The 25202-nt window shown below is 42.4% G+C and overlaps 2 protein-coding genes and 1 pseudogene across 2 annotated transcripts; 2 read left to right on the top strand and 1 right to left on the bottom strand.

Annotated features, from left to right (window-relative positions):
- Positions 1 to 2493: 2493 nt before the first annotated feature.
- On the bottom strand, positions 2494 to 6030 carry LOC103722532 (laccase-7-like). The gene is made up of 6 exons (XM_008813116.4): positions 5887 to 6030; positions 4685 to 4836; positions 4363 to 4610; positions 4126 to 4254; positions 2959 to 3945; positions 2494 to 2810 (listed from the first exon to the last, which is right to left on the bottom strand). Exons 1-6 carry the CDS (start codon positions 5971 to 5973, stop codon positions 2680 to 2682), a joined length of 1734 nt encoding a protein of 577 aa, XP_008811338.1. The 5' UTR covers positions 5974 to 6030; the 3' UTR covers positions 2494 to 2679.
- A 3792-nt stretch (positions 6031 to 9822) lies between these two features.
- LOC103722533 lies at positions 9823 to 14911 on the top strand (annotated as a pseudogene).
- A 2705-nt stretch (positions 14912 to 17616) lies between these two features.
- On the top strand, positions 17617 to 25100 carry LOC103722534. The gene is made up of 2 exons (XM_008813118.4): positions 17617 to 19010; positions 24367 to 25100. Exons 1-2 carry the CDS (start codon positions 18565 to 18567, stop codon positions 24587 to 24589), a joined length of 669 nt encoding a protein of 222 aa, XP_008811340.2. The 5' UTR covers positions 17617 to 18564; the 3' UTR covers positions 24590 to 25100.
- The last annotated feature ends 102 nt before the right edge of the window (positions 25101 to 25202 follow it).

Genomic DNA, 25202 nt, shown 5'->3' with positions numbered 1-25202 from the left:
GGGCAAATTGGATGCGGCAGCTGCGCCTGCTCCGATGGTTTTCCCCCCTGTTTCAGACTATTTTTTTTCAAGCGTTCTTATACAAAGTTTATTTTCTCAGCAAAAATAAACTTAAAAGAAATTGATCGGGATTCCTTGTTTGTTCCATACGCATCAGCTAGTATACATTTTTTTTCAAATTTGCATTTGAGTTTGTTGGTCATAATGAGCACCTACTTTCTTCACATAGCGGATTCCTGCTATGTGTTATGGTCCCTGCTGTCCAGCCTCGGGTCTCTGACCTTAATATAAAAAAAAATTGATGGTATATAACAACTTTTGGTCATGGTTATTGCCAGTGCTTATTTAATTACATATTAATTGCTCAATATTTACATTATAAATTCATAATCATAATTTTTGCGAGGATTAAAGCATCGATTAGAAGCACCCCAAAATTAAACAAATCCCAAATCCCACTAAATGCCTGTGTAGGGAGAGGCTCTGCATGGTCGTGCTTAAAACTTATTTGATTCCAAATTAGGCAATGTTTACATTATAATCATGATTTTTGTGAGCATTAAAACATCAATTATATACACCAAAAATTAAAAAAAAAGGAAATCCCACCAAGTTCCTGTTTCGAAAGAGATTATTTCCCAAGCCACAATAAATCATCCTCCTCGTTGCGCCAGGACTCTCCCACACACACATGGTAGTAGATTGCGTCGAGTGTTTTGATTGAAAGATATTTCCTTACATCTTTATACGGCTGTGAAAAAAAGTATAAATAAGAAAAATTAGAACTCTCTCTCTCGTTTCAGGTGAAATATCAACCAGAGACAGACCTTCACCTTTTTTTGAGCAAGAATTTGATTGGGCATCCCATCCCATTGAATCCTGCAGAGGTAGAAATCAGTTTTGGATGTTAAAGATGGTCTATGTTGTGTCCTAGCAAAAAAAAGATGGTCTATGTTGCGAAGATTATAAGGAAAATGAAGACTCCGATTCAGAAGTAGCTAGCAAATGCTTCTTTCTCGCGAAGCCCTTGCGAGCTGACAAATATATGTGTTGCGGGGCGCGGGGGGCTCTGAATTTAGTCCCACATCGGCTAGTAGCGGAAAGGTTCTGTGCCTTAAATAGGGGATAGAAATCCTTTCCTCTCGAGGCGCCTTTTGAAGGGCAAAACCGTGAGGGCAGTGGTCTCCCCCCGTCTGCGCTGGACGCGCGGGCCGGAGCGCTCAAAGGGCAGTGGTCTCCTCCCGTCTGCGCTGGACGCGCGGGCCGGAGCGCCCAAAGCGGACAATACCTCGAGAGGAACGCAGTCCTCTTTCTCTGCTAGCTTAATGTGGGCTATGCTGTTGTGTGAGGCTCCGGCCAAAAGCCGTCCCCGCAACAGATGGCGCGCCAGGTAGGGGGCGCCTCCTCCCACCGTTGACTACCCCTCGGAACTGCAGAGACTCAAGAACCTTTCCTCTTGGGGGGCTATGTTGGGGGGGAGAGGGGCCTTGAATTTAGTCCCACATCGGCAAGTAGCGGTTTCATGGCAGACATCACATTTTGGATGATGCGACTCCTTATAGCATGCCTTGTGGTATGGCAAAGTGCCTATCTTAGAGGATTTTGTAGCGCAGCAGATTTTAAATGTAGCAATTGCTTCAGTTTTCTTTGTGCCTTAAATGGGGGATGGAAATCCTTTCCTCTCGAGATGCCTTTTGAAGGGCAAAATCGTGAGGGCAGTGGTCTCCCCCCGTCTGCGCTGGACGCGCGGGCCGGAGCACCCAAAGTGGACAATACCTCGGAAGGAACGCAGTCCTCTTTCTCTGCTAACTTAATGTGGCCTTGAGATGAAGCGCGGGGGATCCGCTAAGCATGGTGCATGATAAGTGTTTGATGTAATGCCTGACCAGATTTTATGAATAGCTCCTTGTTGGGAAGGATCTGGCACGTGCCATTACGATCTGGTGACCGCTCGAGCCCGGTAGTCTGAGCCCAACGGCGATGCGAGGCCGGAGAACGTACGAAGCGGGTCGTGTCATGTACAGATGAATATGTTTTCCATTTTCGTCGAGGAGCAGTGTCAATGAAATGAGAGAAGCCAGTAAAGTTATATTTCCTCCCACGATGTCTCTTCTTGAGAAATAAATCGAAGCCGCAATGTTATCACGAAAAAAGGGATTTGTAGAAATTCCGGAATAACTTGGACAGGTTGCATGGAGAACGCTCATCTATTGGAAAACGCTACAGATCGAGTGGGCTACGTTACAGGATGAACGCCTTCAAGCGGGGAAAATGAGGGTTACTTGATTCTTTACAGCTCAAACTTCTCTTACTTTTTTTCGAGAAAATTCTGTTAGTCATTAGTTACCAATAATTAATAATACTGCTATGACTTATGAGATGTTCGAGCTTGCAGTTTATTGAATTCACTTGATGACGGTTCATAGGAAAGAAGACAAAGCTGGTCGGCGGTCGCAGTATATATAAATATTTCAAAGAGTGGACGGATAGAAAGGACAAATCAATTTACAAAATTCATTCCAAACCAAACCAACAAAATAAATCGCAACGAAGGCAGAGGGAATGACGCAGTGTTACGATATTGCAACGAACAGTATAATAAAATAGAAATAAACTTGCGGTCGAGACGGCGGCCTTCGTCTTTGTCCGGCCGCTGTCTGTAACCTCGTTGGGCTGCTTCTAACAACGGGGATAGTCCGGAGGTGGAGGGGGGAGGGTCGTTTCCGGGGTGGATCCGTTCTCCACCTCGAACGCCATCGCCAACCCCGAGGACAGGTGAGCGTCCAGGTGGCAGTGCATGATCCATACACCTATAGATCAAGTCAAAACACAAATTAATTCAGTCGAAGCACATAGTAATTAGATTGTTAGTTCCACTGTCCTAATTAACCAGCTAGCTGCCGAGGGTGGGTATCGATCGGTAGAGTGTTAAAACACTGAGCATACATATACGTATACCTGGATTGTTGGCAGTGAATCGGATGACCGCCCATCCGCCGGTGGGCACGGCGATGGTGTTCCTCGCCGGCGGGTCCGCCAGGTTGTAGCTCTTCACTGCGCTGGTCGCGTTGTAGTTGCCAAACCCTTGTGCCAGCACAAAGAAGTTGAAGCCATGGAGGTGCAGCGGATGGTTCTCGATCCCGAGTATCGCCGTGTTCTGCAGCACCATCTCCACCGCCGCGTTGTACTTCACCTTCTTCACCTTGGTGCCTTTGGTCGTGAACCACAAGGACTGCAGGGCCGGATTTACATTCACGGCAGGGTTTGTGAAATCGAAGAATACCGGTGGAGTGTCAGGGAAGTCCGATGTGTAGATCCCCTTCTCACCCCGAAAATGGGCCTCCAACAGCGACTTCTTGGTTGGAAACTGGAAGGACACGTTGTTCATGCTGGCAGCGGTCGCTCCTCGGCTCCGATTGCACAACAGTTGGCTCGCTTCGCAAGCAGCGACGCCCAACCCGAAGGTGACCACCATGTGCTCGTCCACATGGAGAGGGACGGTGGGGTCTCCCGGCCTTAGGAGACCGGTTAAGCTGGTGAAGAAGCGGTGGGCGACATCATTATCGAAGAAGGAGGGCATCGCTGGCATCACAGGTCGCGAGCTGGCGGCCGATGGCATGGCGGGCTCGTACCGGACGATGCCTCGGGTGGTTGTGTTGTCGAAGGATGGCCGTGGGGGAGGTGAGGGAGCTGTGCTGATGTAGGGGAGGGCAGCCATGTAGTAGCTGGCTGCAGGAGGGGCATCGGCGACCATGAGGGCGTCGGCCGTCTGGCCTGGGGCGATGACAACGACATCCGTTTCGTACGGTTTGGTGTAGCTGGCATCCACTGCTACCACGGTGAAGGAGTGCCCGGCAACCTTGAAGAAGAGCTCCTTACTCAGAGCCGCATTGATGATGCGGAGCAAGTAGCTCTTCCCCTGCTCCACTTCCAGCTTGTACATCTCTGCAGCTAGGCCAACACAGATGCAACGATCAGATTATGAACCAGCGCCCAGTTTATTGCAATAAAATTCTGCTGGCTAGTTTCTATTGTTTTTTTTTTTTTTGGTAAATGCGGCAAAACTAGTTTCTATTGTTCGAGACATCCCAGATGAACAAAACCGCTAGGACTTTGTGGACTCACGGTTGCTAGAACAGCGGTAGAGGTCGCCAGGTTTTCCATTGATGGTATATGCGTCCGAATCACCGGGGGCGCCACCCGTTAGAAAGGCCTGGCTATCCATGTCGACGATGTCATCGTTCCACCACTCGCCTGCATGTCAGTGCGTTCTCGGCCGTCATGCAGAGCTCACGCACGTAGGTGGTGAACTAGCGATCGATCGATGGTAATGGAAGAGTGTGCTATAGTAATGAATTATACCTAGAAGAATGGGGACTTCCTTGTCAGGTTTGGAGAAGGGGAAGGCCTCGGTGCCGTTTCTGGGTCGGATGATGAGAGCGCCATAGACTGTAGCTCGGAGGACGGAGCTGTGGGCATGCCACCACAGCGTACCCTCTTGGCCGGTGATGTTGAATCTGTAGGCATAGCAGTTCCTAGGTTGTATTGGGCATTGGGTTATCATGCTCGGCCCATCGGCCCAACCGGACAGTAGCTGAAATATTCCATGCCTGCACCCACCAACATGGCCTCATCTTGTTAAGCTAAAATAAAGCTTATATATGGACGTTACGGATCATCTTACCAGTGAATTGTTAAGTTGTAGGGTGAGTCATTGATGAGATGAACCACCAAGGTATCACCCTCGTGGACCTCTATGGTCGGCCCCGGTAAACGGCCATTCACAGCGGTGATCACCCTGTTTTCGCACAGCCGCCTTACCGTGAGGTTTCCCACCTACACATGATAGCACAACACCATCAAGCTTGCTCCAGTCCCAGAAGACCCAGCTGAATTCATCACCAAAATATGCTAATAAAGTTCCAGCAACAAACAATATAATATGCCGCCCATGTCACACCAACATCATCATCATCAGCTTAATCTAATAAAACTTGGAGCTAACCTTTAAATTAAGAAATAATATAATTACAGTAGTGCTCCCTTCGAAACTGAGGCATTACTCAGTGATGAGGATGCTGCATCAAGATTCCTAAAGATGTGAGGCTTGGATGCGGCCATTATTAACTAGCGCAAGTTGGTGGGATTAGTTGAATGAATTCTCTCCCCACGCCTCGAACCAAAGAGGATTATATAGGCAGCGACCTAGGCATCATCTATATCTCAATGAGAGAGATAAATATAGCTCTAGTAAAATTCAGATTTGATGCTGGGTTCTCAGCGGCAATGGAAAAAAAAAATTATTTTAATTAAAATGAGTGCTCCGATTAACCGACAGAACTTTGGAGGTGATTATATATGTACCAACAAAATTGAGAAAATTGAGAAGCAATCTGGCACCTCAGCTTCCGAATGGTTTTTTGATTGATAATATGGTGGAACAAATTATAGACCGCCGTGGAGAAAGATGATCAGGTGCAATAATTAACAGGGCAATTCCGAGAATGAGCTCGAGCTACAAGCATACGCGTCTGCATACCCTATCAACTTGGGTTCTCTAATTTGGCACGTGCTAGCTATAATAGTTGTGCTATCTATCCATCGAGGCAGCGGCTCACACGCAAATGAGTAGCTGCCGCCCGTTGTGCCCTAACATCACAACCAGCTATCCTCATACAGAACACCATTAAAGTCATGCATGTATCATTCCCCGTTACTCCATGAGGGAGATTCTCGAGCACCGCATGCCAAAATGCAACTAAAGCATTGGTATTCTACTAGCAATGAAAACAGTAGGACCACACTCAAGGCACTAATTAAGAGAGATGGCCGGTAAGAATTAATGTTGCAGGAAATAAAGGCGTGCGTTTGAATAGATTAAATTACACGGAACGTATGCTCAACAACAGCTGCGTCAGCCATGAATCTGAGGAAAGCTACAACAAACACTAGAATTGGCACGCACTGTGCCATGTTCAGGAGAAGATGGTAAAGAACGAATAGATAGAAGCAGCCTTGGAGCTGGAGAGGAAGTCTTCTTTTCCTTTCTTGGACTTGCTAGTTACGCACAAACTATCTAGTCCTCATGTAGTGTAATGGGTGCATTGAGCACTCAAACCTATATATAAACATGTGGGAGGCACAGGAGTCATATTAAAATAAGATAGCGTCTTTGCCCACGCTTTCTCGAGAGCCCGCGTTAGCAATATTAGTTGAACGTGATTAAGATATAAACAGTGCATGAATGTTCTCACAATTCAGGTCATTAATTAATTAGCTTGGTATTCGGTATCCAACTTTTTGAACAGCTGATAGGTTAGCTAAATTCTGCATAATAAATTAACAACTAAACGGTCTGCAAAGGAAAGGAAAGAAGAGAAAGGTTAGTTTAGGTTAGATATATATGTGGGCTGTACATATGTGCCAATGATGACTGAAATTCTGTCACTATGTTGCTGGTCACTTCCTAAACTAACTGTTTGCCGGCTTGGCTGACCTTTCTAAGTTTTTTTTAAAAAAAAAAAAACAGAAAAAAACCTCTTTTACTAGTATTTTTCTAGAGCCCACGTCCATCCCTTTATATTGAAGGGGGATTCAGCAGTCATCCACTTAGCAGGCCTTAAGAGTCGAACTGGAGCTGCCCTTTTCTCCAGTTGTGATACCGGTTTGAGTGCTTCAAAATAAATGCATTCCCGCAATCTCCAATTGTCATCACATTCCCAAACCACTAAACAATAAGGCGGCTTGATTCGTTGTCGTGTCCACGTATTTCTATTTGTTTATCATGTTGCTTTCCGAGTGGCCTTTAGAGGTTAAGATGTCTCGGTCGTTATGGGTAAGTGCTTGACAATTGTCGTATGACCTGGAGCTATTTTATACATGCTATACAGTACGGTAATGTGCTAATATAGCCTCGACTTCCCTGTGGATGTGCATTGAGTGTCTTAAGGTTTCTACCCATGGTCTAAGAATTAGGAGGGCCAATATATGTTGAGCAGTAGGTGGAGCTATACCGTCGCCAAAGGTGCGGCTTCCTGCCCATTGTTTCTAGGGCAATTAATTCAATCAGCTAGCTAGTTTGGAAGGAACAACATTACTTTGCTGGCAATGCTATAGAGAGAGCTAATTCAAAGCATATATTCCTTTGTTTTTATTCTTTAATCGGTTTTACCTTTATCTCCATACCTCAATACATGTGCAAGGCGAACCTGGCAATGAAACTGTCTTTAAAATATATCTAATTAAATATGCGAGCATGATGCAGAAGTTGAAGACATAAAGCAGAGGTAGACTTGCAAAATTTTGAGAAAAATATAATAAAGCAGAAGCTGAAACGAATGCATAAAAAAAAAAAAGAAAAAAAGAGTACAGTTGCTTAATGTGGCAAATTAAGCATCAGATCAGATAAACTTGGTCAGCCACTTTCCAGAACAGGGGAAATGGTGCATGCACTCTCAGGACGTACGTAACTCATTCCAACCGCTGAATCGACATCCCTCCCCATATTGGTAGCTATGCATCTCGGATGAATGGATTGGTAAACTACTCGAGCAGTAGATCTCGACACCTACGTACATATAATTGCTGATTTAAGACGGAGAGGCATGAACCTGTCGACGATCACTTTTGGAAAAGAGATGTGCAAGACACCACGTAGCCATCGGCGCGACCAAGCCAAGCCTCCGTGAGACCGGATGCCCTTGTCGTTTTCCAATCATTTGACAAGCCCAGGAGATGGTGGTTCAAGGAGATCCAATGGCAATATAGAGAGAGCAAATCAGGCAGTTTTAGGTGAGAGCAAGTATACCAACTGCCACACATAGGCGGCTACGGTGACAATCCTATATATGGAAATGATAGACAATGAAATTTTTAATGGAAAAAAAATATATTTTATGTGAGGACGTGTGCGGACGTGTGTTTAGTCCCACATCGGTTATTCGCTGGGTAGATCTTGAGTATTTATACAGGATCAAGAAACCCAAATATACATTTCGGCTAGCCATTTTGGGTGAGGTTCTGGGTTGTTACAAATGGTATCAGAGCGGACCCGGTCCACAATCTATGTGGACTAGGGGACATTGCAGCACGGATCCATTTGGGCTAACTATGAGCCGATCGTGGTGTTTGTGATTAGATTTGAATAGATTTGAACCCTTAGCCTGACGAGGACGTCAGGGCTTGAATGGGGGGGAGTATGTGAGGATCCGTGCGGGCGTATGTTTAGTCCCACATCGGTTATTCGCTGAGTAGATCTTGGATATTTATACAGGATCAAGGAATCCAAATAATACCTTCCGACTAGCCATTTTGGGTGAGGTCCTGGGTTGTTACATTTTATGTTCAAAATTTGCTTGGCATATTCACCAGCCACAAGGCTACTGCTTTTGCACCACTATCCTGCAATTTATATGGCTAAGTCAATCACTGCGAGTATCGTGACTTAGCAAACCACTTAGAAGCCATAGCGAACCCCTTTCCATTTTTTGATTTTGGTACACAAGCCATAGTGAACCTCTGAATTTCTACTTGTTGAGTAATTTTAATTTATTTTTTAATCAACAATATTAAGCAGTTATTGACTTACTGTCAGGATATATCTACCTACGAAGCATCGAAATTGTATTTGAGCAGGAGAGACCTCGATAATATGGCCTTTCGGAATTCCCTTGGTCGGACTTCGGAGTTACGATCTCTCTATCACAATGTCACTGATGCAGGTCGCGATCTAGCGGGTTTAGTTTCTCAATATTCTACTTGCATCAGCATCGGTACCCGATTTTACTTTGCCGCGTTATAAGCAATTTACTTGCCAGGCTCTTCAGTTTTGAACCAATCTGTGATGGCCTGGTGTCAAAAAGTGACAGGATTGCCGCACCATAATCTTGTATTTTGCAATTTACTTAAAAAAGAGATAAATTGGTTCAAAAGGTGACAGCATTGCTCCGGCGGGAGACTCCATATCGGGGACCACCGGACCAATGGCCTGGCAAGTTATACGGAATCTTTCGTGTCCCTCGTGTCTCGTCTTTCGGGAGTCTAACCAGCTGGTCGATGATATTTCATATTCATGAGCTGGGTCAAGCCCACGAAGGTGCTGCTGCTGCTGCTTCTTCTTTATATATATATATATATATATATATATATATATATATATATATATATATATATATATATATATCGACTAGCTACAATAAAGCTATAGCAAATAAGAAGATCTAATTAGCAACTACTTAATTCGCTTCTCGAAGAACATATCTGATCTAGACAGCATGACATTTCTTAAGCATTCATCGTGTGTCACAGGTCACATCACCATGGCATGCTTGATCCGCCCCAACTCATGCGACAGAAGGAATTCCAGATGCTATTTAGGCTTTAGCTGGATCCAAACGCATAATCCAGGTAAAAGAAATAAGATCCACGTTGCTTGGATTGAATGACTTGGATCGTCCATTGGCAACTAAGCGTGAGCTGCCACCAGGCAGGATGCAATAAAGATTTAAAGCAAAGCGTCGTCAGATCTTTCTCAAAGCCTTAACCACACGCACCTGCCCGTGGGTCCCTATGCGTCGGTCTTACGTCAGCTTTAGCATTGGTAGGCAAACTTCCGTGGGCCGGCCTGGTATCTAACAGACGTCGGACTCAGACACCCAAGATTAAGCAAATCATGAAATGGGCTGGCCAGCCCACCGCAGAGAAGTCCCCGGAAATCATCGGGCGCAATCTAAAACATACACTATCTGATCCATTACCATGGAATTTTAGATCGGACGGTACGGCTTCTCATCAGTTGCATAAGAGGAGGTTCGATCACAAACGATGTTGATCGCGGTTAAGGTCCTAGATCCTGCTATCGACCGCCTGATGGGGAGAGTACAGGCCGAGGTAGGGTTAGAACCCTCCCCTCCTCATTCGTCGCCGGCTACGCCCGTCTCCTCCTCCCCCTTCCACTGCCGTGGTGGAATGGGCGACCGGTCCCGCCGGATTCTGCGGGCGGAGGGGCGGCACCAATGGCGGATGTGGTTGGGAAGCGGTGCCGGCGGAGGACCGAGCGAAGGGGCCGTGGTCTCCGGAGGAGCACGCGACGCGGAGCAGCCTGGTGCGCAAGTTCGGGGGCGAACCCGAGTCTAATCTCTCCGGGGATCCCTGGCCGCTCTGGAAAATCGTTCCGCCGCCGATGATTTGACCAACTGGACCCTTCCGTCAAGTGCACCCTTCACCTCGGTACCATATTTTTCGCGTTCCTTTTTCTTTTAATCTTCCAAGAAATTTTCGCCTATCTGATTAGTGATCTTTATATTAGTATTTCTTGAACAATTTTTTTTTTTTCTGGTGCTAGTGCTGATAATCTGCATTTGCTTTTGGTATAAGATTGGTGGGTCACGAAAACCCTCAAACTGAGGGTTTTGTTAAAATGTAGGTTTCTCTCGAGACTATTATGTGCGTGCCTATATGAATGTACATGTGTTGCAGATAGGAAATGTCCATCTGTTAACTTTAGTAGGGCTTCGTCATGGCTTGGGAGCTCAATACACGTTTTTTTCCCTCCTTCTTATGCCAACTGCATGTATGCATTTTCCACCTCAGTGGTGTTGATCCTTTTGAGTTGCAACTGGTCTGAGAATGGATGCAGCCTGCATCACTTTAGGGTTTTTGTAGGTCTGCAGTATTTTAGAGATGATGCTACCTTCAAACTACACACATTATGCAAAAAAAAGAAGGAAAAAAATCTGAAATACCATCAAACAACCTATTACAAAAGAGCTATGTCGGCTTGTGAAATTCTTGAAGGTCATCTAGCTAAATAATTTCCTTCTCTTGCCAGATTCAACATCCATGCAATATTTATTCTGCAGGTTTCCCTTTAGTCTTGTGATCAATCATCAACCGCTTATTCTTTTATCAAATATATCATAAAGAAGCATAAGGGATGATGGCCCACATTGTTCTTTAACGTCTTACATAATTAGCTTTTAAATTGATATAGATATGGTGCCGCAATTGAGCCAGAATATATGCACAACTATTTGAGTCTTCACTTGAAGTATAATCTATTTGGTTGTTCCTTATCATCCGTATTATCTAGACTATCATATATATTAACATTCAAGGAAAAGAAAATAAGGAAGGTTTGTGAGAGAGCATTTGATTTGGGTCTACCAATCAGGTTGACAACAAAGTAGCTATATATATTGAGTAAGTGTTATGTATCTTTGATGATTTCTGTGCATGTGAGCATAAGCGATCACTTGAGATTGCAAGTATAATTGAGATTGGTGGGTTGTTTACTTGCACTTCAAATCATTGTGCTATAGGTTTGGTATGTTCCATTTTGTTGAGTGATTTCATTTGGTGACTATGTTTTACCTATGGCAGCTGCCAGTACAGTGGACATGTTGTCAATGTCTTCTCTACATTTTGCTGATTGTGATTTGAAACTGACAAGATGTGTATAATTCTGCCTCTTTTTGTATTTTCTGTAGGCTTTTTTCATATATCGAAGTCTCTTAGACTGTTCATGTATCTGTGCTCTTTTTTTTTTTTTTTATTAACAATAAAAGAACGATGCTGGGAGCACCACCTTTCCAAGTTGAAAGCTGTACCTCTCCCCAGAAAAAGCACTGATGAGAGAGGTGCCAACTGGCAGACCCTCATTAGCATACTTGCAAATGATATATATCATTTAACGTGTGTACTTCATATTTTTTACTACTCTAATCAATGTAGGTTTCCAAAACATTGAAAAAACCTTTCCAGATTTAGATGTGCCAACTTCCAAACGTAGCTATTCTTATGCCACATAGACTCCTAAGAGCAGAAAATGAAAAGAAAGTAGAATCCATTAAGACTTTAGAGGAATTCTACATGGAGAAGGATTTCTATGTCATTGTGGAGTCTTCAAATTCTTAGAAGGTGATCCCTACTTCCGTGATCTCTGATAATGATCACATTTTTATTCAAAGTTGCTACATTGGCATTACTGGCTCATTCCACTGCGTGCCTCGGTAAGTGCCTAGGTAGTTCCTTAGGCTGCATGAGTTATTAAAGCAGCTTGCAGCCTGAATTCTAAAGCCGGGATTATACTACCCGGCAGCCTATATGAAAGATGAAAAAGCATACTGTCTTAGTTGGATGTGCACTAAATTCACGATAGAATTTACTATGCAACTTTAATCAGGAAGTTATGCTCTATATGTGGAAAAATTTTGGGTTTTTGTCTTATAATTAATTTATTTTGGTGTTTGGTTGCATGCAGGAGACTCAATAGAACATCCAACTATCTTTCTCGATTATCTAACTTTCTTAGTTGTTTAATGGAAAGGTGCTAACAATTGAATATATTTAGCCATATTAGCTTTCCAAGTATCATCTTGTGATTATGAGTACAAAATATTCTGAGAAAAAAGGGTGGCCTTCTGCACAAAGGTCTTACCACTGTGGGGTCTAGAGAGGGTCGGATGTACGCGGCCTTACCCTTGCATGTTGAGAGGCTATTTCTGTGTTTAAGAATCCATGACATTCAGGTCACGGTAGAGTAATGTTACCGTTGCGCCAAGGCTCGCCCTCTTACTAGAACTTAAATTATAAGGCCAAATCACCATCTTTTCTACAAGGTAGGTATGTTGTCAGACCGGCCTGGTTAATTTGTATAGGGGCATTGCATGATCAGGTAAGCTCGTTGGACCCAACAAAGCATACTAAGGCAATGTTTGGTTCAGTGTAATTGGGCTGAGCAGGAGCCCACTTCGCCGAAGGGACTTGGGCTCTTCTTAGCTGAAGCCACTTTGGGCCATTTTTCCCCTTGTAGGCCATTTCAGGATCCCACTTCAGTCCACCTTGGGCTAACCTACACCTAAAGTTGGCTCCCGATGGGCCAATTTGACTTCGGATACCCAGTTACGAGCAAGCAAATAGGCCCTAAGTATCTTTATGGAATGATTGTGCTTGGAGTGCTTGGCAACTTCTAATAATTCCCTCCCTCCATCCTTCCTTGATGGCATACCTTAGTTGATTCAACACCTATTGTGTTGCTATGTCAGTTTTATACTGCAATGAAATGCATTTTCGGAAGTTCATATCTGTCAAGGAGTTGGGTATGAGATATTTTGCTTCATCCCCTGTTTAATTCATCATCATCATCATTCGTAAGGCCATAGATGGGTATTGATCCATGCATAATCAACCATTTGCAATTTCTTGTGTTGTTCTCATCGAGTCACTGCCGAGGCTCGAATCTCTAAAACTCTATCATAGAGGGGATGGTACCAACAACTAGGTTGTGCCCTGCTTGCTATTTAAAACCAATAACTAAATGTGTTTTACAATTTTTATATGTATATTTTCTGTCATGTACTTAAGTGTCGTCGAGGGACATGCATGAGAGCATGCAAAATCTCATGAAAAATCAGAAAATACTGTATCTGAACAAAGAGTATATTTTATAAGTTCCTTAAATATATCACCATCAAAATAGAAGTCCCATCATTTTCTATCAAATCCTAATGGTCTATGTAATAAACTACACCTTCCCATATTTATCATCATGTTTTAAGATGTCGTGATCCAGGTCAACAGGAAAGTAAATGATCTACTATGCCTCACAGAATGGAAACTCTGGATTTGACTTGTGGAAAGCACCATACAACTGACCATACTTTCACATTCAAAGGAAGTTCCATTGTTTTTCAAAAAGGAGCAAATTGTTTTGGAATTATTTGCACATGCATGTGCTAATAACTAGTACATTTAAAAATAATCTTATTGCATATAATTGTATTTTGTATTCAATTGCCTTGATTTTTGCTATCTGTGATTAATATCCCTGTAGCTGTTATGGCATATAATTGTATATGTGATCAATGTCCCTGAAGCTTGATGAGCAAGAACAATGATATGTACATTTGCTACAGAGGAGGCGGACTGTGTCATAATTGCTGCCCATGCAGTCCATGATAACAAATGGGCATCAAGTGTAAGGCTTTTGGAGGGGAGAACAGACAATGCAATGAAGAATCACTGGAATTCCACTCGGAGGTGTAGATGCATTGAGACTGATTGGTACAAAACTGCCAGACATGATGCTTTGGACAATACTAGTGTAGAAAAAGCCAAAGGATCTTCAGAAGAAACTCCATCTATTGGGAATATCAATTCCTTTAAATCTTTGAAGGAAGAGATATTAATTCAAGGGAAAACATTTCTGAAAGCTCTGAAGACATGGTTCATATTACGGGCGACACTTCTCAGCCTGAGGATCCACCTACCTGTTTCAACCAGTTGCCAAAGTAACTGCTTTCTGCCGTTATAATCATGTACCTGGTCAATAAGGTGGTCCTTTATTGTCAAGACCAGCTCAAATGCATGGCATTATCCCAAGCCTTTCCACCTGACTGTGGATTCTGCAAATTGCTTGGTGGTATTTGCAGTGAATATCAGGTCAGGTATGGCTGCTGTAGCATTCAAAATTGGGGTCATCCTCAAAACTCTTTGTTGGCCCCTGAGTTTGTTGAGCTCGTGGAGCATCCACCTGTTCTAAATCTTGAATTGGATTCAGCTGCTTCGGAATTAAGCAGTATTGCATGGCTTAGAGCTGGCTTCCAGACTAGTAGCGCCTTTATGTATATTGGTTGTTTTGGTCTCATCGATTGTTATGTTGGGTGCATTTATATCGTTGCTATTATGGAAGACTGCAGGAAAACATTGTTGGCACTCTCAATTTCTGGTGTTCTTTATGTTTTATAACTGTTAACCATCATTGGTCTTTTCTTTATATTTTCGGGTCAGAATACTTGTTTTTCTTAGAAAAATTCGATTTATTTGTGCTGTAAAACACTGTAGGCTTAAGATAGTTGGCATCTAGGACATAATCATTCACTGTTTTTGTCATGCAGTGTATATTTCTTAGATATTTCGTGTTCTATTGGTGCTTGGGTTTGTTTTTAAGCCCTAATAGATGGAGCATGATTAAGCAGTATTATTGAGCTCAATTTGCATTAAATATTCTTGATGGTCTCTAAAAGGTAAAAGAGGCTTGAATGAAAATATGGTTACTGAATATCACATGATTATGGTTTTTCACTCCTTATGCGTGAGAATTTGCTATTCTCTCTGAACTTATTTTCTTTTTCTATAGGGGCTATTATTTTCCATTATCTTGTCTGGAAGCTCTCATGTATCTTAGTTTTATAAAATACTTATTAAAGATATATGCTCTTATTTTTGTTAAGCTAGGATGGCTTCTCTCTGTGTATCTTCTTGCTTGTGCATTTATGTCCTCTACCATATATCAAATGCAGCCCACTGCATTTTTTATGTATGGTTGCCTCTGCCACCCTTGTACCTGTGTTTTTGACTGCTTTATCTACCTTTTATAGTTGAAATGAGATGTAGCAAGGCTTGAGCCCTCGATGTACCGAGTTGGTGCTCTGTCCTAATCACGGCTTTGCAATCAAACAATGGATGAGTCCAAGGTACGGGACACTTTTAGACCGTCACCACACAAATATATTGGTGGTTGCAGCTTTCTATTATAGCCCGCACAGAATGATCAAGACTTGACCGCAATCTCGTAATTTTTGGTTTCTCTGCCTCGTTTTATCCTAATTATTAGCCCACCTATACTTACCCTTTTATTCTTAATTCTTTTTTACCATTCTGCGCCATCATCATCGGCTTCTCTCCTCCATTCTGTTTGCTTGATACACACTGTATGGTAAAAACTGTTTCCTAGTCTTAACCCATTTTAATCCTGACAATAAGAGGGAACGGGATTGTGTTTTTAAGATTTTATGTGTTGTATAATGTATACTTGAAGTTGAAATATACAAATTCCCATCGAGTGAGTCAAATATTGTGATCGACATGAACCTAGACCTGTGTAGTTATCGAATGTGTACAAAATATGATAGCGTATGGTCTGTTTGCATGATCATTTGCTTGGAAGTTATTTGCCTTGCTATTCCTTTTTTCCCTGCTTCTTAATGCTTCCAAGGATAGGTGTTAGAAGCAGTTTTCTGATCGATATTGTTGAAGCCATTTTTGTTTCAACTGATTGTCATGGGGCTATATCCTCTTTCTTCTTTTTTTTTTGCCCTTTTTTTTAAAGGAAAAAGATGACAGTCTTGTGGCTATTTCTTTGTTCGTGTATGTAGAGGAGAATACTGCAATTACCAAATGTTCTCTTTCGGTTTTCGGAGTAAATGAAATTGTAGAAGGTAGCTTCTGAGCTGCTAGGCACCGATCCGCAACTTAGTCCGTGTGCCGTCTGCAATCGAATTCTAACCTGATTGTATGGTTTTGCTCGTCTACTCAAATGTCTTCCAATAGTGGTAGGACTCAATCCAGATATAGAAGGGAGTTTCAGTTAAACTTGTGAGATGGGGCTCGGGGCTTTTATTATTATTATTATTTATTCTTTTTCCTTTGTTTCGCATGTGAAGAATTTTAATGAGATTGCTCATAGAGCTGATTGGGATATAGCCTATCCTTGAAGGCGACTGGAGGCCGCACTGAACACGAGGAATCTCAAAAACCAGACCATGCATAAAGCAACAAAAGCCGTCGCTCGAGATGCGACGGATGATGTATTATTTGGATGATCTTCATTTTATCCCGTCGTCTTACCATGAGGCTAAAGCAAGCACTCAAGATCTCCATATCTCTTCCAATCGGAAACAGATGAACTCTGGGATAACGATGGATGTGTTTGTTTCTGGTAAACCTGCCAGGGAGTCGTTTCACCGAATCCCTTGGCACTCCGCCGCTGCTGCAAAAAGGGAGGGTACCTCCCCCTCCCCCTCCAAGTGAAGCTGTTTGTGGAGTGTTGTGTGAGCTGGGCTTCCCTCACCACCATGGCACCCATGAAAGCGATGCAAAACATCTCCATCGAAATGTAGTTGGCGGTCTTCTTAGTTCTTTTGTTTGGATGATAGATACTCTTCCATCCCTGCGTGTTTTGAGGTAATGACCGAGTCTTCTTATCTGTTTTGGACCTGTTCTCTTTCTTTTTTTTTTTCTTTTTTTTTGGTACAACGGGAATTCAGGACCTGTTCTTTTTCACGATTCCTTTGCTGCGTACGATACAAGATTTACCTCACCTGACTCTACCCAACTACGCACTGCCATTTATATATATATATATATATATATATATAAAAGCTGCAGAGGCCGATGACTTCGGCCTGTCACGTTTTCGAACCGCTGATTTGCTTTAACAAAAGAGTGTCTCTCCTTCCCGTGGACTGGGCCACGTTGGAACGATTGCTCTTCCGTCAACTCCAACCAGCTGGCTCTCACTCTTAGAGTCTTGATTGGTGTTTGGTCCATTCCATCGGTGAAGGGGGGCTCCATTCCCACGGCCAAGGGAAGGGAGTCGCAAATCGAGTCTTGATCGGACGGCTACGCCCTCGATCTAATAAGTTGCTCCCTTCGGGTGACCGGAAGATGAGATAGGATACAGACAAATAAATTTTGACGTACAAATAGCTTTCTGTTTTTTTATCTTTAAAAAAAGAAAAATCTTATCTTAATCCCTGTAAATCTAATACTGCGGTGCGGTGCAGAGTAGCAAGCCCTCTCCTCTATATAAACCACACTGCTTTTCCTTACCTCTGTCTTGACCTCGGGCGGTAGGAGTCCTTTCTTTATCGATGTCTCCTCCTCGGTCCAGTAAAATCCAGAAAAAGAGACCGTAAATTTCGTCTTTTTAACTCTCTCTCTCTCTCTCTCTCTCTCGGTCGCTTTTCTTTCTTCCGCCAATGCTCTCTTTTTTCTGTCTTTTTCAATCTCTTTATTTTCTCATGGGTCTCGCGTTGAAGAACCGACACTTGTTCGAATTCGAATCCATTACGTTTCTTTCTCACACCTCCCTTCCTTCTTCTGTAGGGTTATGGATTGAGAAACCTCTCCAAGATCCCATCTTCGCGTGATTTCCATAAATTACATGGATTTTTGTATATTCTTTTAGCCGTGGTTCGGAAAAATAGGGCAGAAGCTTCCGGAAATTTTACTATTTCGATCGGTTCGGCGAGGAGTGTTTCTAATGCATCATTTCTGGTTTGTTGGGAGCTACATTGTAGCATCCAAAAAAGGAAGTGTTTTTTTTGTTGAATCTTCTGCTGCTTCCGAGAGATTGGGTTTTGATCATTCCTGGAATCCATTCTGGTAAATCTTTCCTCTTTGTTTTTTTCTTTCTTCCCACTCCTTCAAGTGTTACCTAAAAATCTAGGTTTTCGGATCGTTAAACAAAGCTAATCCTGAAGGCTTAGATCGACCCACCAAAGTTTCCGTCTTGAAGTGACTCTGAGTCCTTCCGTGGATCGGACTTCTTATTCCCGGTTAGAGTGAAAGATCCCATCTTGCGTCCTCCTCCTTGCTAGGCCTTCCAAAGAGCTTGTCGATCTCGTGTTTCTAGGTGTTTCTTGCAAGAAAATTTGTCTTTTATTGTCTCGGTTTGGACTCCCTAAAGATCACCGCCTGTAGGGCTTTTCATGCCAGAGAGCAGGCCTTTCCTTGTGATTTCTCGAAAAATTATAAGTCATTGGCGTCCGGGTTCCCTGACAAATGGCAACGAAGGCAGAGAAACCCCATGGAGATATAGAAGCTGGGCCGCACCGGCCCGCTGCGGATGATGGTGATGATAGCCTCTGCTTCTCGGATGCAGAGGACCAGTCTTGGCATTCGCCGTATAATTCGAACCGTGCTGGTTCGGCCTTCGATGAGTACCGCTTCTCGGGTTCTTCCCATCACGAGATAGATGGAGTTCCAGAGTCATGCAGGAAATCCTGCGCCTCGGACTGTTCGGGGGAGACCGACTTGGAGAGCGGAATTCCAGAGATTAAAGCGAACAAGGATAAAGTCGAGAAGGATTGCAGGATTTGTCATCTCAGCTTGGAGGCCGCTGCTCCTGAGTCGGGCATCCCGATTGTACTGGGTTGTTCTTGCAAGGGTGATTTGGCTGCTGCCCACAAGCAATGTGCCGAGACATGGTTTAAAATCAAAGGGAACAAGTACGTGAAATTGACCTTCCATTATATTCTGTGAAATTATGAGTTACGAATTAGATTCTGGATTCTTGCTTTGAGGAATGGAGGAATTACTTTTGGATGCTTTTTTATTTTTGGATCTCCATCATGTATGCCACTTCAATGTTTTTTATTTATCCACAAATTACTTTTTCGTTTTTCATGTCCAACTCAGGCAAATTGCCCGAGCTGGTGGGATTTCATTATTTTGTGATCATGATTGATCAGTCCAAGCCCTCACAGCAGCATGGAAGATGCTCGAGTATGCAATAACTTGTGGAAATTTGTGTAGGAAGCACCCTTTGTTTCTTATTATTGGAATTGAGGCATCTAATCTCTGTGCTGCCCATGGTAATGGAAGCTTACATGACAAGCATGGTCTTCCTTTAGTGGAAAAAGGAAAAGCAAGCAGCCTGTATTAAATTAGAGGCATTAAGAAATTAAAGCGATAAAGTAGGGCATTAGGAATCTTAATTGTAACTATTCTGAGATATTTAAGTGATAAAGAGAGACATTAGGTACCTGGTGTTGGGTATAACAATTCTGAGGATCCATTTCCAATATCTTTGTTTTCATTCTTCTTTTATCCACTTTTCATTTCGGACTCTAATCCTAGGAAAAGTGGAGCTTTGACTCCTATGATGGACTCAACCTATACTTGAGTTAGATGACAGGAATTTGTCTTTTGTAAAAGTTGTGTGAACTGCAGTATCTATCGGTTGCATTATCTCCTGTTGCTGTTTAAATAGTGCATTAAAAGAATCACATGGTGGGAACTGATCTTATAAATAGAAAGAACTACATTGATTCCAATTTCTTTAAGATTTTCTTGGGCCAAATTTTGTGATATTTGTTTTCTTCAGGTTACATAGAAGGTCTATATTAGATATATCTATATAGTTATTATCACCTCATGATTACATATTGAAGGGCATTGTAGCTCCTGTCATTCATATTTTGTTCATTTCCCCTCAAGTGTATAATTTATGCCCACAACAGGAAACAATAAAACTTCCAAAGTAATATGGGTAGAATATTGACAGTTTATTTTTCTATATAATACACATACCTCCTAGAAACACTTCTTAGTGATATGTTCTGTCAAATTTCATCAATTAGTTTTGCACGCAATTCTTGATATCCTCAGTATGTGATGAATGATGATAACTTTCCAAGGATCAGAGGACAACCTTTAGCATATAGGCTATGTATAAAGGCCAAGTTCTTTTCATTATTCTTGAATCTGATGTATTCTCTTATATGTGCTCCAAGGCACATGCTAAATTGATCCAATATTTGCGAATTAGGCAGTTACAGAGTACAGTTTATTCCTCACTATTGAGTTGTCAACTGTGAAAAAGGTTATTCTTTGCATGCATTGATGATTAGATTTCTGCATACCAATAATACTGGGGCATCTTTTTGAAATCATTCTTTGAATTCTTGTTTTTAAATAATAACTCTACTCATTTGAACAAACAGAGTATATATAAAATATCATCACTAAGCTGTATGGCATGTTGTTCAACATGTGAAATTTATGTTCTTGGTTTCTCCTGAAGCATAAGCTACCACTCTGCAATTGCTGCATGTTTAACGAAAATACAGGATAAACTATATAGAGAAAATGTTAAAACATAGGAATAACTATTCAGCAGGTTGATGGTGATACATCATCTACTTATGAGAAAGTGCATTCTTTTAGTTTTTGCCATCCGAGGTCCTTCATAACCATAGCCATCAAGCCTTATCCCAACTATTTGAGGCCGGTTTTATGAATCTTTGTTCACCAAAACTTTTGGGACACCTTTGGTATCATTTCAAGTTTCTCCATATCTTTTCTCCCAACCTCCATCCATGCCAACTTATGTCTTTCCCACCATCTACATACTTTGTATAAAATGTAAAGGTATATATGCATTAAATTGAAGATTGTGTTTCTTGAGACTTGTTTTACGTGATGCTCAGGCAAATATAAATGCCCATATTGGTTCTATCAAGGCCAGGGATTGCAAAATCGGTACCGGCAAGCATGCCGGCTAATGACTAGTATGATAAGGTGCCGGTCCATGCCGTATCGAACCATGGCGTTTCGGAACCATGGGGAGGGAGAGGGAGAGGGACAAAGAGGAAGAAGGAGAGGGACAGAGAGGAAGGATAGGGAGGGGGAGAGAGAAAGAAAGAAAGGAGACTCCTTGCTGCCGTCGTTGACGTCGCCCTCATTGTCCAAGGAGGATCAAGGATTGAGGCCATCGTTCAACCACATGCGCCTTAGATACCCAAGAATTCTACCAAAATAGGAGATTAGGGCTTGAATTGGGAGGATTGAGGTGGAATAGGGAGGATTCTATGGAAGAAGAGAGGGAGGTGATTGGATTTGGGGAAGAGAATGGTGGGGGATTGGAGAGGAAGAGAGAGGGGGCCATCGTTCAGAAAGGATCAGGGCTCGAATTGGAATGATCGGGGCCATCATCTAGCCCTAGATGCCTCAAAAAACCTAGAATTCTACTGGAATAGGCCATTAGGGCTCGAATTAGGAGGATTGGGACAGGAATAAGGAGGATCTGGTGGAAGGACAGAGGGAGATCGGATTTGGGGAAGAGAATGGTGGGGGATTCAAGAGGGGGAGAGAGGGGGCCATCGTCCAAAAAGGATCAGGGCTCGAATTGGGATGATCGGGGCCATCGTCCAGCCCTAGACACCTCAAAAACCCTAGAATTCCATTGGAATGGGCCATTAGGGCTCGAATTGGGATCAGGGCGGGAATAGGGAGGATCTAGTGGAAGGACAAGGGAAGGAGATCGGATTTGGGGAAGAGAATGGTGGGGGATTGGAAAGGGGGAGAGAGAGAGGCCGAAAGGACTTACCATGAGATTGGAAGGGGGGGGGGGGGGCGAGAGGCCGAAAGGACTTACCAATTTGAAATTGAGGTGAGAGGGGAGGCAATGGTTTTGAAGCCGTTGGGAGCGGGAGGACTTACAGTTTTGAAGAGTCCTTTGGCTGTACTGGTAACCGACTGGTTCGTTTTAGTACGGACTCGGACTAACCAGTTCAACATGATTCGACAATCCTTGGTTAAGACCAATGACTCCATGTAGATGTTTTCTTATCTGAATTATTGTGTTCGATTATGTATATCTCCTTGCCATTTAGTACATCAGAAGAGGCCATCAAATAGACTTGGCAACTGTCGCTACAATCTTGTAGCTCTTTGCCGCTTTGTTGTACATCATTTTGTATAAGATGTGGCACAATCGATGAGACCAAAATATGGTATGTCGTACCGTACCATACCGGATGTACCGTACCGGTTTAGGTGGCGTATCGAACCTCGGTATGTCAAAAAAATTCTGTACCGTACCAATTCTATGCTAGTGTGACACCGGTATAGAGTCTGGTACAAGTACGGCGACCCTTGTGGCACATTTTCTTGAAGTAACAGAGATAACTAATTCTTCTACTTAACCAAGGCATCTGATGATGGTAAGTCTTATCTGCCATCAATGTCTTTCCATCAGAAGTTTCCATAATTTGTAGAGTTAAAAGCACTTGGGCATCACTAGCATCCTTGCTATATGTTGTCATGGCAAATCAGCTGAATTTTACTGTTATTGGTTGTCACTTTGTAGCACTTGTGCACTATTGTTTTGAAATTCTTTCCTTATGTTTCATTTGTAAGTGACTTTTCTGAAGATCCTCTTTCCTGTACTTTATTGTCAAATTCTTCTCGAAACTTAATTGGCCATCATAACTGGGATCTTCCATAGTTTTCCATAGGGAACACATGATGTCAAATTGTTCCTTGATGTGGGACTGCTCCTCGAACAATGAGCCACAGGTGCACCAAAAAAAAAAAAACAATGAGCCACAACATAAATGATCAAGTCATCGTCCGAGTGGGAAAAAGAAATTGTAGGGACAATTAGATCTTGCACTGAATATATTTCGGCATTTCTTTTATACCACTCTACTAATTAAATGGCATTGCTAGCTACTTTTGCCCTTGCAAAGTTTTCAATCAAACTGCACTGTGCCAATATAGGTTTTGTTACCTGCATTTTAGATGTCACGAAATAAGTCATTTTATAATGTTGTTGCTGAAGAATTATTTTGTATGTTCTCACCTCCCCCGTTCGGGCTCTCACTGGGCAGACTGGTTGTTTTTGTGGTTCTGCTGCTTGCCATTTTATATCTGCCTAGTGATCTGACTTATTCTAAGCTTCTTGGTAGTTTGCTTTTCTTGGGACTTGAATTTTTAGGGATGAACTAGGCAGAGTTTCTTCAATGCTGGCTCTGACAAAGTCTATGCAATTAGGAACTGGAGACAGTTTATGAAATTTGATATTTCAAACTAATAAATATGTTTCTTGTCGCTGATTCTACTCTCCCTATTCTTCCTTCATTTCAGTCCTTGTTTTTCTCTTTGGTATTTCCTAGAAGGTTCGTATTGTTGATGGAAAAAAGAAAATCTCTATTGCACTGGCTGGAAAAAACTTCAGAGATGGGAGAAACAATGAGAAGGGAATGAATGGACTGACAAGCACTCAGTTAATAGTTAATTGGACCTCTGATCAATGTAACTGGAGGTTTTAAGTTGTCGGCTTGGATGCTCGTGGTCAACATCATATGCTTGTTCCATCTAATATTAATTACTCATTAAGTTATTATAATAAGCTAGGCCAGATGCCAAAACATCATTTGGTTGCAAACAGCTTTCTTAGCCATGTCATGTGCTCATTATTTGGCAAACTGTCAGAATACTTAGGTCATGATGGTGCAGAAAATATTTCTGTATTATGTGGAGTTACATTCTTGATTTTTAAATAGATTCTTAATCTAAAGTTTCTTTTGCTGATTTCTCTCAGAAAAGTTTTCTATGATGAGATGTGCAAGCTTTTTCTGGTAAACAAATATGTGAGCTTTCTTTAGTAGACTCTTCATCTTAAATATGCAAGCTTTTTAGCATTATTATTTTTGCAGTGTTTTTTTGGGTCCAATTCTTACTGGATCTTCCCTTTTATTTATGCTACATATGTTATAACATAGCAACTTCTTTCGACATTGACTCTATCCGAGGTCAAATTGGAGCCTCCTTGAACCATTCTCACCATTTTTATTGCATAACAGCATGGAAACATGATACAGATTTTGGAAAATCAATGTTGACAATGTTATCCATGCTTTATTCCTGTGTTGGGTCCTTGCACTAATGGCTAAGAATCACTGCAATTGACATGCTTATCTCCTCTGCAGTTACCTTATATGCTTTTCCATTTTCAATTTGGTAACATTTATTCACATTTGAAGATTTAAGTCTTGCTATTTTGGTTTCTTCTTTCAGGATCTGTGAGATTTGTGGCTCAGCAGCACGGAACGTGGTTGGCACAGGCGAGACTGAGTTCATTGAGCAGTGGAATGAAACAAGCAATACTGCAGCACCACCTGCACAGCCATCTGAAACCCGGAGCTTTTGGCAGGGGCACCGGTTCCTCAATTTCTTGCTTGCCTGCATGGTGTTTGCGTTTGTCATCTCCTGGCTCTTTCACTTCAATGTTCCTGGCTGATACCAGTAAAAATTGCCAGGTTCCCATATTATCATGACGTATTCATCTCTATTGCTGGTAGGAACCCATTGGCCAGAACCATTACAAAGAAACCCGAGAAGATTAGGTGGAATTGCCAGGAGGCAAAGCTCTGTTATGAATCTGTTGCTAGTGAAGACGGGGGCAGGTGGAAGAACAAGATGGCTCCTATTAGGAGTCGAAACATATGCCCGTTTATTGTGAATAGAGAAAATGATCATGCTGCAGATTTAGTTCTGCCTATAAGCTTCCAGGAGTCAGATCTTTGATGCTGCTGAGCGTTCCACTGCCGTGTTGATGTGTGTCGTATTCTTCCAATTATGTCATATTTTCCTTGTTTCTCATCTAGGCTTCTGATGCATTCCGAGCTTGAATGTCCTCTCAGTTGCCTGATTCCAAGCATTGGAAAATTCTGTGTAGTACCTGGTTATAATCAAACTGGATGTTTTCAAACTGGTGGCTTTGATCTATCAAATATGTCATTCATGAGAGAGCTGATAGCCTAACATCTAACTAATGGACGAGCACTAAAAGTCAAAATTCACCATCTTTCCCGCAGGGCAAGCATGAGCAGCCTGTCAGCCAAGTTCTACAT

Source organism: Phoenix dactylifera, chromosome 13 (assembly GCF_009389715.1).
Source record: "Phoenix dactylifera cultivar Barhee BC4 chromosome 13, palm_55x_up_171113_PBpolish2nd_filt_p, whole genome shotgun sequence".
Lineage (NCBI taxonomy): Eukaryota > Viridiplantae > Streptophyta > Magnoliopsida > Arecales > Arecaceae > Phoenix > Phoenix dactylifera.
This window is presented reverse-complemented; position numbering and strand designations above follow the sequence as displayed.

What these genes read in the sequence shown, in the direction of transcription:
- LOC103722532 (XM_008813116.4), bottom strand. Translation starts at nt 5,973, where the DNA reads ATGGCACAGTGCGTGCCAATTCTAGTGTTTGTTGTAGCTTTCCTCAGA. An exon ending in TTGTTGAGCATACGTTCCGT is followed by an intron (nt 4,837 to 5,886) that starts GTAATTTAATCT and finishes TATCATGTGTAG; the next exon opens with GTGGGAAACCTCACGGTAAG. An exon ending in ATTCACTGCCAACAATCCAG is followed by an intron (nt 2,811 to 2,958) that starts GTATACGTATAT and finishes CTTGATCTATAG; the next exon opens with GTGTATGGATCATGCACTGC.
- LOC103722534 (XM_008813118.4), top strand. Translation starts at nt 18,565, where the DNA reads ATGGCAACGAAGGCAGAGAAACCCCATGGAGATATAGAAGCTGGGCCG. An exon ending in TTTAAAATCAAAGGGAACAA is followed by an intron (nt 19,011 to 24,366) that starts GTACGTGAAATT and finishes TTCTTCTTTCAG; the next exon opens with GATCTGTGAGATTTGTGGCT.